At 55.2% G+C, this 15,047-nt stretch overlaps 1 protein-coding gene across 3 annotated transcripts in view; it reads right to left on the reverse strand.

Annotated features, from left to right (window-relative positions):
* FAAP100 (FA core complex associated protein 100) overlaps positions 1-15,047 on the reverse strand; it is a 32,368-nt gene that overhangs the window by 1,283 nt on the left and 16,038 nt on the right. For all 3 annotated transcript variants that reach the window (XM_078616354.1, XM_078616353.1, XM_078616352.1), the window contains 10 exons: positions 11,633-11,745; positions 9,184-9,409; positions 8,629-8,757; positions 7,903-8,268; positions 6,852-7,050; positions 5,917-6,076; positions 4,622-5,361; positions 2,861-3,030; positions 2,271-2,369; positions 488-583 (listed from right to left, as the gene is read on the reverse strand). In XM_078616354.1, the coding sequence (XP_078472480.1) occupies positions 488-583; positions 2,271-2,369; positions 2,861-3,030; positions 4,622-5,361; positions 5,917-6,076; positions 6,852-7,050; positions 7,903-8,268; positions 8,629-8,757; positions 9,184-9,409; positions 11,633-11,745 (2,298 nt within the window). The remainder of the gene's footprint in view (positions 1-487; positions 584-2,270; positions 2,370-2,860; positions 3,031-4,621; positions 5,362-5,916; positions 6,077-6,851; positions 7,051-7,902; positions 8,269-8,628; positions 8,758-9,183; positions 9,410-11,632; positions 11,746-15,047) is intronic.

A 15,047-nucleotide genomic window follows, 5' to 3' on the forward strand; every position in this document is an offset into this window, starting at 1 on the left:
TCAGGAGCGGTGGGGTCAGTAGCGGTGAGGTCAGTAGCGGTGGGGTCAGTAGTGGTGGGGTCAGGAGCGGTGGGGTCAGAAGCGGTGGGGTCAGTAGCGGTGGGGTCAGTAGCGGTGGGGTCAGTAGCGGTGGGGTCAGTAGTGGTGGGGTCAGTAGCGGTGGGGTCAGTAGTGGTGAGGTCAGGAGCGGTGGGGTCAGGAGCGGTGGGGTCAGGAGCGGTGGGGTCAGTAGCGGTGAGGTCAGTAGCGGTGGGGTCAGTAGCGGTGGGGTCAGGAGCGGTGGGGTCAGGAGCGGTGGGGTCAGGAGCGGTGAGGTCAGTAGCGGTGGGGTCAGGAGCGGTGGAGTCAGTAGCGGTGGGGTCAGTAGCGGCGGGGTCAGGAGCGACGGGGTCAGTAGCGGTGGGGTCAGTAGCGGTGGGGTCAGGAGCGGTGGGGTCAGTAGCGGCGGGGTCAGTGCGGCGCGGTGTGCCGTCGGGCGGTGCTGCACCTGCAGGCGAGGATAGGCTTCCACCATGAGCTGGGCCGCAGCTCCTCCACAGGACGACCCCGCCTCCTGCCTGGCGCTGCCTACACACTCGCTGCCCTGGCAGATGGAAAGCACAGGCTGTGAGAAAAAAAAATCACTGTTCGTTTTACAAATGTTATTTCAATTGTGCCATGTGTGCCATGGCGTGAGATGAAGTGTCCCTGCGGAACGCTGGCAGAGCATTGCAATGCCCCACGGAAGCGGATATCACATAACGAATTGTTCAAACATTTAGAGAGTGATCTTATCTCGACGCTCAGGGGAGGACAGCGCTATTACACTGCTCCGATACAGAGAAATGCTAATCGCATACCAACCAAAGTAATATTTTTCTATTTAAAAGCTCGCATTAGCTACATTTAGTTAAGAAACTAATTTTACGTTGTGTTTGTGTAATGATTGGTGACCGCGATCATCAACTCGCTGCACTTAAGAACCCGGTTTTATCACCGACGACAGAAGCCCGGATTCAAACCCAGCATCGTAGCTGCGTAAGCTCAGCGCTCCGATCTCCAAGCCACCCGGCCACTTACTAGCACAGAGCGTTTATAGCATCCCCGCTTATACGGCTCCCGCATCAACGGAGAGATTATTTGTTAGCTGTAAGATACACCCATAATTGGCATTAGACAGACCCAAAAAATCACTACTTAATGAGTTCTGAAAGCGCCAGATGTTACAAATTGGACGCAATGTTGTACGGTTTCATATCCGCGCAGTGAATACCACCCACTCCCACCACCCCGTCTATGACTCAGAGAATTGTCATCATTTGTGGTCATGTTCCAATGCAAGAATATTTATTGTCTTGTTTGTATCCCCGCGGCTCGTGGGCTCTATCCGCTCTGTTAGCCTCGAGGTAACATTTACATATAAATTACATAAATGGTAAATAATCATGTTTTTATAAGAAGAGCTTTTACCCTTGCTGGCAATAAAACAGGAGGTGTTAAGATGTTAAAACACCAAACGGAAACCTTTTGCAAGGAATGATGTCTGCATTAACCACGCAGTGCCTCTGGTGAACATGCAAACAAAAAACAGGCTCTGATAGTATATGATGTATTGTCTTTAACACTGATTGGTCCACACCAAAGACAGCCGTCTTTAGAGCCTAGTCTCAAACAGTGTTAAACCAAAGAACGCCAAAAAGGTGAACAGCACAATAATCGTGTTTTTTTTTTTAAGCTCTCGGTGCGATTCGTGCGTACCGAATTATAAGAATCAGTTTTAATTAATGGAGCGTGACGTTCCTACTGTTTAAGGTCCCGGTGCACGCCGTAGTAACCGGTGCAGGAGAGCTGGGGGGTGGGCGGGGGAGGTGAGGAGGTGAGAGCAGCGAGTGGGCGAGGGTGGTGAGTGGGTGAAAGCGGTGAGTTAGGGAGCTGTGGGTGAGGGTGGGTGAGGGTGGTGAGTGGATAATCGCGATGAGTGCGTGAGAGCGGCTGAGGGTGGTACGTGGGCGAGGGGTGTTCACCGGGTGGGAGTAGATGACCGAGAGCAGTGGGTGAGGGTGGCGAGTGGGTGAAAGTGGTGAGTTAGGGAGCTGTGGGTGAGGGTGGGTGAGGGTGGCGAGTGGATCAAATCTGTGAGTTAGCGAGCTGTGGGTGAGTGATCAAAGAGTGAGAGTGGTGAGTGGTGACAGTGGTGAGTGAGGAGAATGGTGAGTGACTGAGGCAGTGAGTGCGGTGACTGGGTGAGGGATGCGCCGTGTGTTCGCAGACCCCTCCGCGCCCCTCGCTACCTGCAGGCGTCTGGTGACCGCCAGGTGGAGAGCACAGAGCGAGGCCAGGGAAGGGCAGGTGATTCTGACCTCCAGCACTGCTACAAAATTTACCTCGACCTGTGAACAGTCCCAACAACACGGCCCCGGTCTTGGGTACGGGCAGAGCCACTGGTGTAAAGGTGTAAAGGTCACAGCGATCTGTAGAGGTCACATACTAATCTGTAGAGGTCACAGAGCAGTCTGTAGAGGTCACAGCAGTCTGTAGAGGTCAGATATCAATCTGTAGGGGTCACAGAGCAATCTATAGAGGTCACATAGCAGTCTGTAGAGGTCACAGAGCAGTCTGTAGAGGTCACATAGCAGTCTGTAGGGGTCACATCGCAGTCTGTAGAGGTCACAGAGCGATCTTTAGAGGTCACAGCAATCTGTAGAGGTCACAGAGCAATCTGTAGGGGTCACAGAGCAATGTGTAGAGGTCACAGATCATTCTGCCCTTGCACAAGACTTGTGATTTCTTCCCACGGTATTCATTTTTCTAAACGTGCATCTTCATCAGGATGGACGAGCGCACGGGGCACGGCTTGCACGGATCCCGCGTGACCCCGCACCTGGGCGACGGCGAGGCGCACAGGGTGGCCGTCGGCGGTGACGCCGTGTGCCGCGGCGGGGGCAGCGCGGACCCCAGGAGGCCCGGGGTGGAGCGGCTCGGGGCAGGGCAGGGCCGGGCACTCGGACAGCAGCCACGCGAGCAGCGCGCGACACGGCCCAGCGGGGTCCCCTGCGACGGAACCGAACGCAAATCGGAATCTACACGGCGGGATTCAAGCCACCTGGAAAGCGCCGTTGAGCCTGGAGAGTGCTTGAATGGGTAGCCTTTGAGCAAAGGAAGTTGCGTTGTAGGCTGCTGCTGCTGCTGTTGTGTTACGCAGTGCAATGTCCTCCGTTGCAGGAGTCATCATATTGCCCAAAGTGAATGAACTACGGCAAACAGAATAAGTTAATAAAGGAGAAAGCAAAGTTGGAATCGAGATAGGTATGAGCAGAGGACAGTGCAGCAACCAGTCCATGGTTGTACTGTACTCGCGCTCCCGCGTCGATGCTGCTTTGTCTCAGTAGATGCATTCCCAGCCACAAATGACATCGGCGGTGATTGGCATCTGAACCAATCCTGTCCTCCCCCCCCACCACCACTTCACCGACCCGCACTGAACAGCCTGGTGACGTGTGGCTGCAACCCCCACAACGAACTCATCCAGCAGTGGACCAGAAAAGCGCTGTTAATTATACACTACAAGCAGGTGCCGTGTAGTCATCGGCAAAACCAAATTTTCCCTGTGCACCTTGTCCAACATCTTTATACCATAGCCGACTTCTACTCGTCTCTCGAGATAAAACTACAAACTTGGGAACTATGTTTTCTGTTTTGGACTTACAAGTCTGAAACTCACTCGCTAAGCCAGTCAGGGACTCAGAGTCCGTCAATGTCTTCAATTGTATCGTTATACAATGTTGTTAAATTCTCCATATTCTTAGTTAGAGAATTTAAAACGATGTATGTTGAACTGCTTTCGCATCGTACGTAGCCAACCGTGCTAATCGGAGGTGCGGGGGAAGGACAACAAACGAAACCCAAAAAGCAGTTTTAAAGATACGAGTTTTCAATCGAGATTTAAAAGTGTCGAGCTCCAGTGGCTTCCTAATATCGGAAGAGCATTCCAGGCGGCCACAGATGCGCATCTGAAAGCCCGCGATGCAGTGACCATCTTTGTTCGATGACGAGCCAAAAGCCGCTACGAGGATGACCAGGAGTTGGCGTGATTGTTTATGTTCCTTGACGATCCCAGCAAGGTGTTGTGGTTCGTTTGTGGCAAGCACTCTGTGTGTAATCAGTGCGACCTCACAATGTATTCGTTAAGCACCCGGAAGCCAATGTAGCTCATATATCACATGATATATGAGACAGATGTAGACAAAGCCCATTGTCAGCGTTGTCTTTGAATTGGGGATGCAAGGAAGGTGACCCAGAGGGAGGACCAGGAACGGGTTGAAGATGGAATCGTCGGAGGCAGTGCAGAGGACAAGATGAGAGTGAAACTCCGTGACCCACACAGAGTTCGGGGAGCCCTCATCCAGAACTGAAGTGGCACAAGGGCCACACAGCAAACCTGGAGCTGCCCCTCTTACGGTCGCACAAACAATCGCGGGCGACAATGTTAACAAGAGAACCGATTCTTGAATCCAATCGTGATGCTGACGTTGACAATTCGTGAAGTCACAGTGGAAGAACAGAGGGGGGGGGAGGGGAGGTGGAGGAGAAAATCGTTGACCCTTGTACCGCGGCACCGATCGAACGGCACGGGCGCCCACACCTGATGCAGCAGGCCCAAGGATTCTGTTCGCCGTGGCTTCGGCAACGCGCACCGCCAGGATTGTCGGCGCCGCACCTCTGCCGTTCCCCTCCCCCGCCGACCCTGCCGGCGCCTCGCCACCACGCAGCTCGCCGTGCGGCGCCGGGCGCAGGCAGCTCAGGGCGTCAACCACCGTGACACCGATGAGCAGGGTGACCCCACTGGGGCTGCGACTCTCTTGCGCCGAACCGGCGGTGCGGCCGCTGTCGCATTCCGACGGTTGCCGCCGCGAGCTTCCGGGGAGACCGCCGTGCAGGAAGCAGCGCACCACCACAGGAACCGGGAGCAGCTCGAACGGCGTGCCGTCGCAGCTCAGCGGCACCGCCACCTCGACGCGCCCCCCCGGAGACAGCGCCTCCACGGGGAAGGAGTGGGCGGCGCAGGCGCGATCGAGCGCCGGGCCTCGTCCCGCCGCGGGCAAGCGGCGGACGGCGCCGCTCACCTCGACGCACAGAGTCCACGGTCCCCGCAGCCCGCCCCGTGCGCCGGCGATTAGCTCGCAGCGCAAGCCGGGCCGCTCCTCGGAGAGCGACTGCGTCCACAGCGTGGACACCCGGAGCTCGACGGGGCGGTCCTGGTTTCCCCGGAGCTGCCCGGTGGTGCCGAGCCGCGCTGACAAACGGCGGCAGACGTCCGAGCAGAGGTGCAGCCACCGGAGGTCGGAGTCTTGGCGGCGCAGGGCCTCGCTCACGAGACGAACCCTGCGGTGGCACACGCAGGGACGGTGCAGGGGTGGACACGTGGCCTTCATTTGCCATACTGTGTAGGTGAAGAGTTCGCAGGACCGGTTCAAGCATCGCTCACGATCAATGCTAGCCGTGTCCTGGAATTGAACTTAGGTGGCCGAGTTCAGAGCACAACGCGCTAATCACCGTTATCGAGGGGGTGCAGAGTGAAGCCTAAACGTCATCTAACTGTTCTTGGTTCTTTCGGTAAAGTCACGTAGAAGGGAAGTAATAAAATAATAAAAATAAAACATAATAAAACAATTCTCACGACGTTTCGGCCACAACGCAAGCAGCCGTCCTCAGGCGCCTGAGGACGGCTGCTTGCGTTGTTGGTTGGACTTTACCGAAAGAACCAAGAAGATGAATCCCTGCAGTCACGAAAGCTTTAAATCGAAATTTAAGTCATCTAACTGCACAGCCCTTTGGTCAATCCGCTGTTGAATGAGGGCCTCCCCATGCCATGCGGGTCACGGGGGGCTGCTTGGGCGACTGTCCCCGCTCGTGCGAGCGCGATAGCGAGGGCCACACCGGTCGGAGATGCCGCTGATGGCAGAGAGGAGGTCCCGGGCGGTGTGGCCGGGACGGGAGGCCGGGGTGCGTCGGGAAGTCTTGCCCGTCGAGCCGGACGGCAAGTCGAACGAGACCAGTCGCCACTGCGCCGTCACAGCCACTGCGCGCCCCTCGGCACCTGCATGGGGGTCACGGAGGCACGCGAGGGCAGGGGACGCAGTGTGGGTGGATCGCTCGCGACGCCCACGTCACCCGCGTCGCACACCCGACGCCTCGGTAGCCACACTGCCGTCCAGCCATCAACAGCGGAGAATGAGCGACCTCCCACCGAGCGAAGGTTGATTGCAGGCTTCACCAGAAAGCCTCGCTTGCTGGAGTCGAGAGTGCGTGGTAGGGAGCACAGTGAGATGAGAGGGGGGAGGAAGGAGGATGCATGGACGGGAGTAGAGTGAGATGACAGGAGAGAGGTAGGAGAGTGCGTCGAGCGGGATAGAGGAAAGGGAGGAGTGGTAGGAGAGTGCGTGGAGGGGGGGGGACAGTTAGATGAGAGGGGAGAGGTCGGAAGTGGTGAGTCAAAGGAGGATCTTGAAGACTTTGAGTGCGGCTCTGAAGTTTACGTGGGATCGGATTGAGAGGCGGTGGAGAGATCCGGGTAGTGGGGTGACGTCTCGTTTACGGGCGGGGAGTCTGGCAGGAGCATTTTAAATCGTTTGGAATTTGGAGACGAAGGGCTGTGTGGAGGCCATAGAGACAAGAGTTGCAATAGTTGAGTCGGGATGTGATTAAGGCATGGATGAGAGTCTCGGTATCATCTGAGGTAAAGAAATGACGGATACGGCAAATGGAGGTAGGATAATCCTACAGAGTGAAGATATTTCGGAGGAGAGCGAGAACTCGGGATCACTTCCGGGTTTAATTTGTATCCACAGCAGAGTCGCTGCCGCGGGGCGCACCGTCTCCGTGTCGGGGCACGCAGCACAGCGCCAGCGCGCAGCAGTCGTACAGCTTCACGGACGGCGGGGCGCCCCCCGAGACATCCTCCTCCTCATCCTTCATCGCTGTCGCCGCCGCCGCAAGGTGCACGGAGAAAACCCCGCGAGGAGAGCTGTAGAGCAGCTGGGCGCCGTGGCAGCAGGCAGCCAGGACGGGGCCCTTCACAACGTGGCACAGGAGCACCCGGGTCGCTCGGGGGTTACCGACTTCCCTCCGCTGCTACCCCCCCCCACCAACCCCTCCTTGTCTCGTTCCGCAGTTTAACCCGGATTGGGCTATCGTCGTCGCGTCGTCGAGAGAGGAAGAATCCGTTCGGAACTCGCACAGAGCAGTGGAGCCCTTCGTTTTAGAGAACGGCCCACACAAGTGGGTATTACAGAGCTACTTCTTAGATCTCTGCAAGTGACACAGTAGAGAGCAGCATTCTCCCATCCGCCCTGGTAAATAGAGCAATAGAGTAATGTTCTAGATTTGAAGTTTTCGTGACTGCAGGGATCCATACTCTTTGGTTCTTTCGGTAAAGTCACGTAGGTATAAAATAAAATAAAATATCTTATACCTTCGTGATTTTACCGAAAGAATCAAAGAGTAGAGTAATGTTCATTGCATTGCAGTCGTTGGTCACATGACAGACACTTTATAGTTGCACTGCTGAAATGCGATTGCACCTCACCTGGTTTTGAATTGAAATAAAACAACGAGGTATCATGCGCTCTGTGATCACACGAGGCCCACCACTTCACAACAGCCTGCCCGTCAATGCAAGCATCCTATCCACACCAGGCAAGAGGCGCTAGTTTATTGCGCTCGGTCACCGCGGCCGTTAAAGTAGTTCTGAGCAGATGGTAAACATGAACGGTCTTCGCGTCATCAAAGGTCATCATTAAGCAATGTGTGAGTGCCGCCGAAGATTTCCAAGAGTCTGATTTGACCCTCGGTGAGACATTTTTTTTGCCAGCCTGGTCTAGGACGGGGCAGGTGTGCGTGTGTGAGCGCGCCCGTTGGCTCTACCGGCACGTGCAGCTCTCGCACGAAGGGGGCGCCGGCTCCACTCGGCTCGTCGTCCCGCGTCACCATCACCACCTCCCCCTCCGCCCCCACCACCACCAGGCAGTTGTGCCCCTCCCGGCTGGCGGCGCCGTCTACTCGGGGCACCAGTGCCGAGGCCACCAGCACCACCGGCTGCTGCAGGTCGTGCAGGAGGATGGGGCGGGCCCTGAGCGGGCGTGGCTCCGAGATGGAGGAGGAAGTGGCGTTGCCTGGGCCCGGCGTGGGAATGGCGTAAAGCCGCCCGTCCGGCAGGCCGCACAGCAGCGCAGACAGCGCCAGCATGGCGGCGTCCACTCCCAGCAGCAGCTGGAAGAGCGCTGGCTGCAGCTGTGGCGGGAGACGGTGGCGATAGTGAGGCCGGCTGTGACGTCACATGACAAGAGTCTCGCCTCTACTGCGGGCAACCAGTGGAGCAACCGATCGCATATGGATGCAGGTACGTCCACAATGAAGTTAATAAGTTGCATGCAACCACAGTGGATGACAATAACAACTGAGTGTCGGCCAAAGGGGGGTACGTCGGCCAACATGGAGATGCAGCGATAAAATTGAATTGTGTGCACGTGCGGCTTGGTTTGTGAGATGGCCGACAGCTTGGGGTGACCTTCATCCAGCAGTGGATCGATCGTGGCTAACGATCGTGATGATGAAACGTGACGACGCGGCTTGAGAGATGAAACCCTCCACCTGTATTGAGCTGGGGGTCGCTGGCGCCGCGGAGACCGACCGGCTCGTGGTCCCAACGCTCACGAGGACGGGCAGGGGGCACGGGGTGGCCGCCGCAAATCCAGCTTGCGGCCAAGTGGCGCCCTCCACCTGTCATCACAACAACAACAACAACCGCCATTGGTCACTAAGTGGCGGTGGCTTCACCACGGCGCTTGTGCCAGGCTATGTGCACTTTTAAGGCCACGTAAAGTGTCGAACGCCCCCTGGCAGGAGTTCACGGGATAGACAAATGTGTCATGGGTTGACCGAGATGACTGGCCGATGCACCACCTGTGCCCCCTACTGTGCCAACCTGTCATCACACCACCCGCACCTCACACCCACGCACGCCGTTACATAACTTCACACGGCCCAAGGTCACGCAGGGGATGCGATAACAGCATAATGAAAAGCAGAATTGTTAATATCCTTTTGAAATAAAATATTATACGAAATTTTTTTCACAGATTTCTTCGTGCGCCTCTCTGCAGTTGTGGGTTCTGGACAATCATCCCTGCCCTGGACGTCACTCACGGTGCGGCAGGGAGACAGCGTGACCCGCCCCAGCTGCTCGCTCCGGCACGAGCTCTCGGCGCCTGCATCGGGCAGCCGCCACCAGCTCACGTCCCAAGGTGCCGAGCCTCCCAGCGTGGCGAGGAGAGACGCGCCGGCGCCAGGCAGCGGCAACAGAGTCACGGCCCCCGGGGCCGCCAGTATCGCGTCCCTCTCGGTCACGTCACGGTCCCTCCAGCCGTCGCCACTACAACGGCAGCAACGTTAACGGCTTCAACAATGACAATTATAGTCTTAGGTTTTTTCGGTAAAATCACGTAGGTAAAAATTTTAATTAATAAAAGTTAAATAAAAATCAGCAATCGTGCTGTGATGGTTCCACCTGAAGACGGAAGCTTGTGTTGCCTCCGAAACGTCGTGATTTTTATTTTACTTTTATTAATTTTTACCTACGTGACTTTACCGAAAAAAAACTAAGAATATGAATCCTTGCAATCACGAAAGCTTCAAATCTAGAAATGACAATTATAACAAAAAATAATCTTTAACGATTCACCCACATAGTAATTCACTGAATTGAGTGGCTGCAGGGATAAAGTGAGCCCATTACACAGTGCATACAAATTGAAAAGTAATTTAATTTTATGCATGTCATTTGTGGCATTATCGCAAGCTTGATAATTGCTACCAATTGATGAACTGCTGCACAAAGAGACCTCTGATCTATGCGGCGGTAAAAGGCAATGCAGCAATATCCATCGTCACGCTGTACTTCTATGCTCCCACCTGTGCTCCCCGCCTTCCAGTAGCAATAAGATGCAAACGTGCGCTCACAAACGGCAGGAAGGTACAACTCCCATCATGACCTGCATGCATGTCACGTGGCCACAGTGCATGCATGATGCTCTTAGCCTCGTCTAGGCCACCAACTCAACAGAGGTGACAGTGTGGCTTTATAATTATAATTTAATTTTAGATTAGAAGTTTTCGTGACTGCAAGGATTCATACTCTTTGTTTTTTTCGGTAAAGTCACGTAGGTAAAAAACGTAAATAAATTAAATCACGACGTTTCGGAGGCAACACAAGCTTCCGTCTTCAGTAATTTGATACAGTAATTTTACTGTGACGGTTCCACCTGAAGACGGAAGCTTGTGTTGCCTCCGAAACGCCGCGATTTAATTTATTTTCATTTTTTACCAACGTGACTTTACCGAAAAAAACAAAGAGTCATTGTAATTTAGATCACCTACTCCCGAGTTGAAATGTGGCCATCACGCACCGACTTGCGTGGCAAAGCACAACCAAATTACCCACACGCCGCGCACAAACGGCGTGGGTATAGGCCCCTCATCCAGCAGTGGATTGACCGATACGTCAGAGGTCGCAAACGGGTTTTGATTCATTCTTTGGTTCTTTTCGGTTAAGTCACGTCAAAAAATAAAATAATAAATTAAAATAACATATTACGACGTTTCGATTGCAACACAAGCAATCATCATCAGGTATAAAAGAAATAGCAACAAAAAATCTAACTAGAAAACTATAGACAGACATACAAGCAGACAGACATCACAACGGCACACAGAGAGAGGACACACATCGGCACAAAGAGAGGGGTTGTCTCTATGACGGTCCCTTAAATATAGAGAGGGGGGGCGAGAACGGAGAGAGGGAGGGGGCAGAGAGAATTAGCATATCAATGAGTGTACGCCAACGTACTGCTGCTGCTGCAAGTAAGATGACAATGTGGAACGCGCACGCAAAATTGAAAACTAGGAGACAGGCACACGAAAATTAAATAACCCAGCAAAATATCGAAATGTGATGTAATACAACACAGAGAGTCGGTTAACACACAATTAACGCATAGCCTGGTTGATTACGTGTTTCAAAATTTGCTAAGTTAGAATTTTAAGAGTGAAAATTCCAAAGAGAGGACACAGGCAGAGAGAACAAATAGCCAGAAAGAAAAAGGATAAGCTTAAAACTTCCCCGTAGAAGTGGTTCAATCTTAATTTAGGAGCTTTCGTGACTGCAGGAATTATTCTTTGGTTCTTTTCGGTTCCTTACCCGTACCCGGCCGCACCAGGGTCGCAAACGGGTACGCGTACCCGTACCCGGCCGTACCCGTACCCTACCCGTACCCGGCCGGGTACGGGTAGGGTACGGGTATCGGGTACCTGATTGCGACCTCTGGGATGAAGCCATGTTGCAGGCGCGGGTGGGTTGATTCTAGGAACTTGAATTGTGAGAAGAGACAAGACGTTGGGAAATGAGTGACAAATAGTTACTCACCAGTGACTCACGGCCTACCCGTACCCGTACCCGACCGCACCAGGGTCGCAAACGGCTACCCGTACCCGGCTGGGTACGGGTAGCCGGGTATCGGGTCGGGTACGGGTATCGGGTACCCGGTTGCGACCTCTGCGACACGTGCGCAGCAGCCAGGCCCACAGCGAAGCCACCTGCCTGGAATCCGCGGCGAGCGCGAAGACGGCGCCGCCGTCACACAGCACCAGCAGCCGCCCGCACTCCATCTCCGGCTGCACATCCAGCACGGGGCGCGGGAAGCACAGGATGGCCTGCACGCACGCACGCATGCATGCAAAGACAACGATCCCCCGTGTAGCCTTAACAGACTGTAGAGGCAAGTGCTGTTAGCGAGCACCTATGAAGGCCGGCACGGCACACGAGGGGGTGGGTGGCCAGCACCACGCCCGACCGCCTTTGTCTCCCCAGTGGCGATGTTTACACACTGCACCAGGTACTCATTTCAGGCTGAGTCGACCTAGGGGAGGCCCAGGACCTGTTCAGATAATCGTCACGGGTGTTGGCCGTGAGCGGGAATCGAACCTGGGTCGCCGGGTTCATAGCGCAGCGCGCTAACCGCTACACTACCGCTCCCCACCATGCTGGGTGTGTTGGTGCACGCATGCACACACGCACACACGCAGTGAACTGAGTGATCAGCCGCTGGTGATGCATCTCCTCCCAGCGGAGCCTTGCAGTAAATTCCTAAAACCCAGAGCGATGGCACCGAGGCTGTCCTCGCAGTGAACCCCGTCCGCGTGTCGAGACGCGTCCCCCCCTCCCGTACGGGAGGATGGCAACGACGCTCGTTATGTTGAACACGGTCCAAGCCGTCACCACATCGCGAAGCGTGAAGAGCCGCTGACGGGTGAAATCATCGCCACTGGGCCAGCGGATCCACGCTGAGCTGGCGGGTTGCATCGGGCACTGGGAGCGTCCCCGAACGGAGCAGCTCCACAAACCCCAGGGTGGCAAGGAAAGCCAAAGGGGAGGTGGGGGGGGCAAGACCTTCATAACTTAGTCGAACTCGCAGTCAAAGTGCCAACTTTTGAAATGAACGACCGTAAATAATAACTAAACTTTGAGAAAATGTTGCCGATGTATGCAGCAAGGCGATGATTTAACACGCGCACGGAACGGAATGCACCCGTCACCGTTCCAACGTTGACAGAAAAGTCAGCGAGTCCGAGTGCGTCCCACGCTGCGGATTTTTTTACGTGCAATTCTCCCTGATCCAGAGAGAGGTCAAGTGTTTAGAGCTACATCGCAGCTCAAATTCGCTGAAGTAAGTCCTACGGAAAGGTTAGGAGGCGCACTTCGTTGTCATCCACATCTATAAACTGTCTGCAGTGTGTGCATTCTGAATTCCTGGAAGTGCCCAGGGGTAGAGGGTGACAGGGCGTGGGGTCTGGGCTTGCACAGTGCTTGGTGTGTTGGTGCTTCGTGCTCGATGTGTGGGTGTGTTGGTGCTGGGTGTGTTAGTGCTGGGTGTGTTGGTGCTGGGTGTGTTGGTGCTGGGTGTGTTGGTGCTGTGTGTGTTGGTGCTGGGTGTGTTGGTGCTGGGTGTGTTGGTGCTGGGTGTGTTGGTGCTGGGTGTGTGTGGGTGTGTTGGTGCTGGGTGTGTTGGTGCTGGGTGTGTTGGTGCTGGGTGTGTTGGTGCTGGGTGTGTTGGTGCTGGGTGTGTTGGTGCTGGGTGTGTTGGTGCTGGGTGTGTTGGTGCTGGGTGTGTGTGGGTGTGTTGGTGCTGGGTGTGTTGGTGCTGGGTGTGTTGGTGCTGGGTGTGTTGGTGCTGGGTGTGTTGGAGCTGGGTGTGTTGGTGCTGGGTGTGTGTGGGTGTGTTGGTGCTTAGTGCTGGGTGTGTTGGTGCTAGGTGTGTTGGAGCTGGGTGTGTTGGTGCTGGGTGTGTTGGTGTGTTGGTACTGGGTGTGTTGGTGCTGGGTGTGTTGGTGCTGGGTGTGTGGGTGCTAGGTGTGTGTGGGTGTGTTGGTGCTAGGTGTGTTGGAGCTGGGTGTGTTGGTGCTGGGTGTGTTGGTGCTGGGTGTGTTGGTGCTGGGTGTGTTAGTGCTGGGTGTGTGGGTGCTGGGTGTGTTGGTGCTGGGTGTGTTGGTGCTGGGTGTGTTGGTGCTTAGTGCTGGGTGTGTTGGTACTGGGTGTGTTGGTGCCGGGTGTGTTGGTGCTGGGTGTGTTGGTGTTGGGTGTGTTGGTACTGGGTGTGTTGGTACTGGGTGTGTTGGTGCTGGGTGTGTGTGGGTGTGTTGGTGTTGGGTGTGTTGGTGCTGGGTGTGTTGGTGCTGGGTGTGTTGGTGCCGGGTGTGTTGGTGCTGGGTGCTGGGTGTGTGTGGGTGTGTTGGTGCTGGGTGTGTTGGTGCTGGGTGTGTTGGTGCTGGGTGCTGGGTGTGTGTGGGTGCTGGGTGTGTGTGGGTGTGTTGGTGCTGGGTGTGTTGGTGCTGGGTGTGTTGGTGCTGGGTGTGTGTGGGTGTGTTGGTGTTGGTGCTGGGTGTGTGTGGGTGTGTTGGTGCTGGGTGTGTTGGTTCTGGGTGTGTTGGTGCTGGGTGTGTTGGTGCTGGGTGTGTGTGGGTGTGTTGGTGCTGGGTGTGTGTGGGTGTGTTGGTGCTGGGTGTGTTGGTTCTGGGTGTGTTGGTTCTGGGTGTGTGTGGGTGTGTTGGTGCTGGGTGTGTTGGTGCTGGGTTCTGGGTGTGTGTGGGTGTGTTGGTGCTGGGTGTGTTGGTTCTGGGTGTGTTGGTGCTGGGTGTGTTGGTGCTGGGTGTGTGTGTGGGTGTGTTGGTGCTGGGTGTGTTGGTGCTGGGTGTGTTGGTGCTGGGTGTGTGGGTGCTGGGTGTGTTGGTGCTGGGTGTGTTGGTGCTGGGTGTGTTGGTGCTGGGTGTGTTGGTGCTGGGTGTGTGTGGGTGTGTTGGTGCTGGGTGTGTTGGTGCTGGGTTTGTGTGGGTGTGTTGGTGCTGGGTGTGTGGGTGCTGGGTTTGTGTGGGTGTGTTGGTGCTGGGTGTGTTGGTGCTGGGTGTGTTGGCGCTGGGTGTGTTGGTGCTGGGTGTGTTGGTGCTGGGTGTGTGTAGGTGTGTGTGGGTGCTGGGTGTGTGTAGGTGTGTGTGGGTGTGTTGGTGCTGGGTGTGTTGGTGCTGGGTGTGTGTGGGTGTGTTGGTGTTGGGTGTGTTGGTGTTGGGTGTGTTGGTGCTGGGTGTGTGGGTGCTGGGGGTGCCGGCTGGTGAATGTGCAGGCAGGGTGTTGACTATACCCGGCTGTGCTAGGTACTCAATATTCAGGGTGGCGTGTGTACTTCAGTGTTATGTGCGTTGGCCTCAATGTGCACACAGCCTGGCACAAGCGTCGTGATGACGTCACCGCCACTTAGTGGCGAATGTCGCTTGTTCAAGTTCATTTATTAGGTATAGCCCTGTGAGCCATTCGGCTCTTGAATCGGGTGCAACCGCAACAAACAAAAAACAAAAACACGAACAAAAAAACATCTTAAAGTGAATATGTGACTAAGTGCAAACAGAAAATCCAAGAAAAGACAGCAAAATATTGCTGCTGTTGTTGTGTGCGGGGTGCTGCCCAC

Source organism: Lampetra planeri, chromosome 50 (assembly GCF_965212315.1).
Source record: "Lampetra planeri chromosome 50, kcLamPlan1.2.h2, whole genome shotgun sequence".
In the NCBI taxonomy this organism is placed as follows: domain Eukaryota; kingdom Metazoa; phylum Chordata; class Hyperoartia; order Petromyzontiformes; family Petromyzontidae; genus Lampetra; species Lampetra planeri.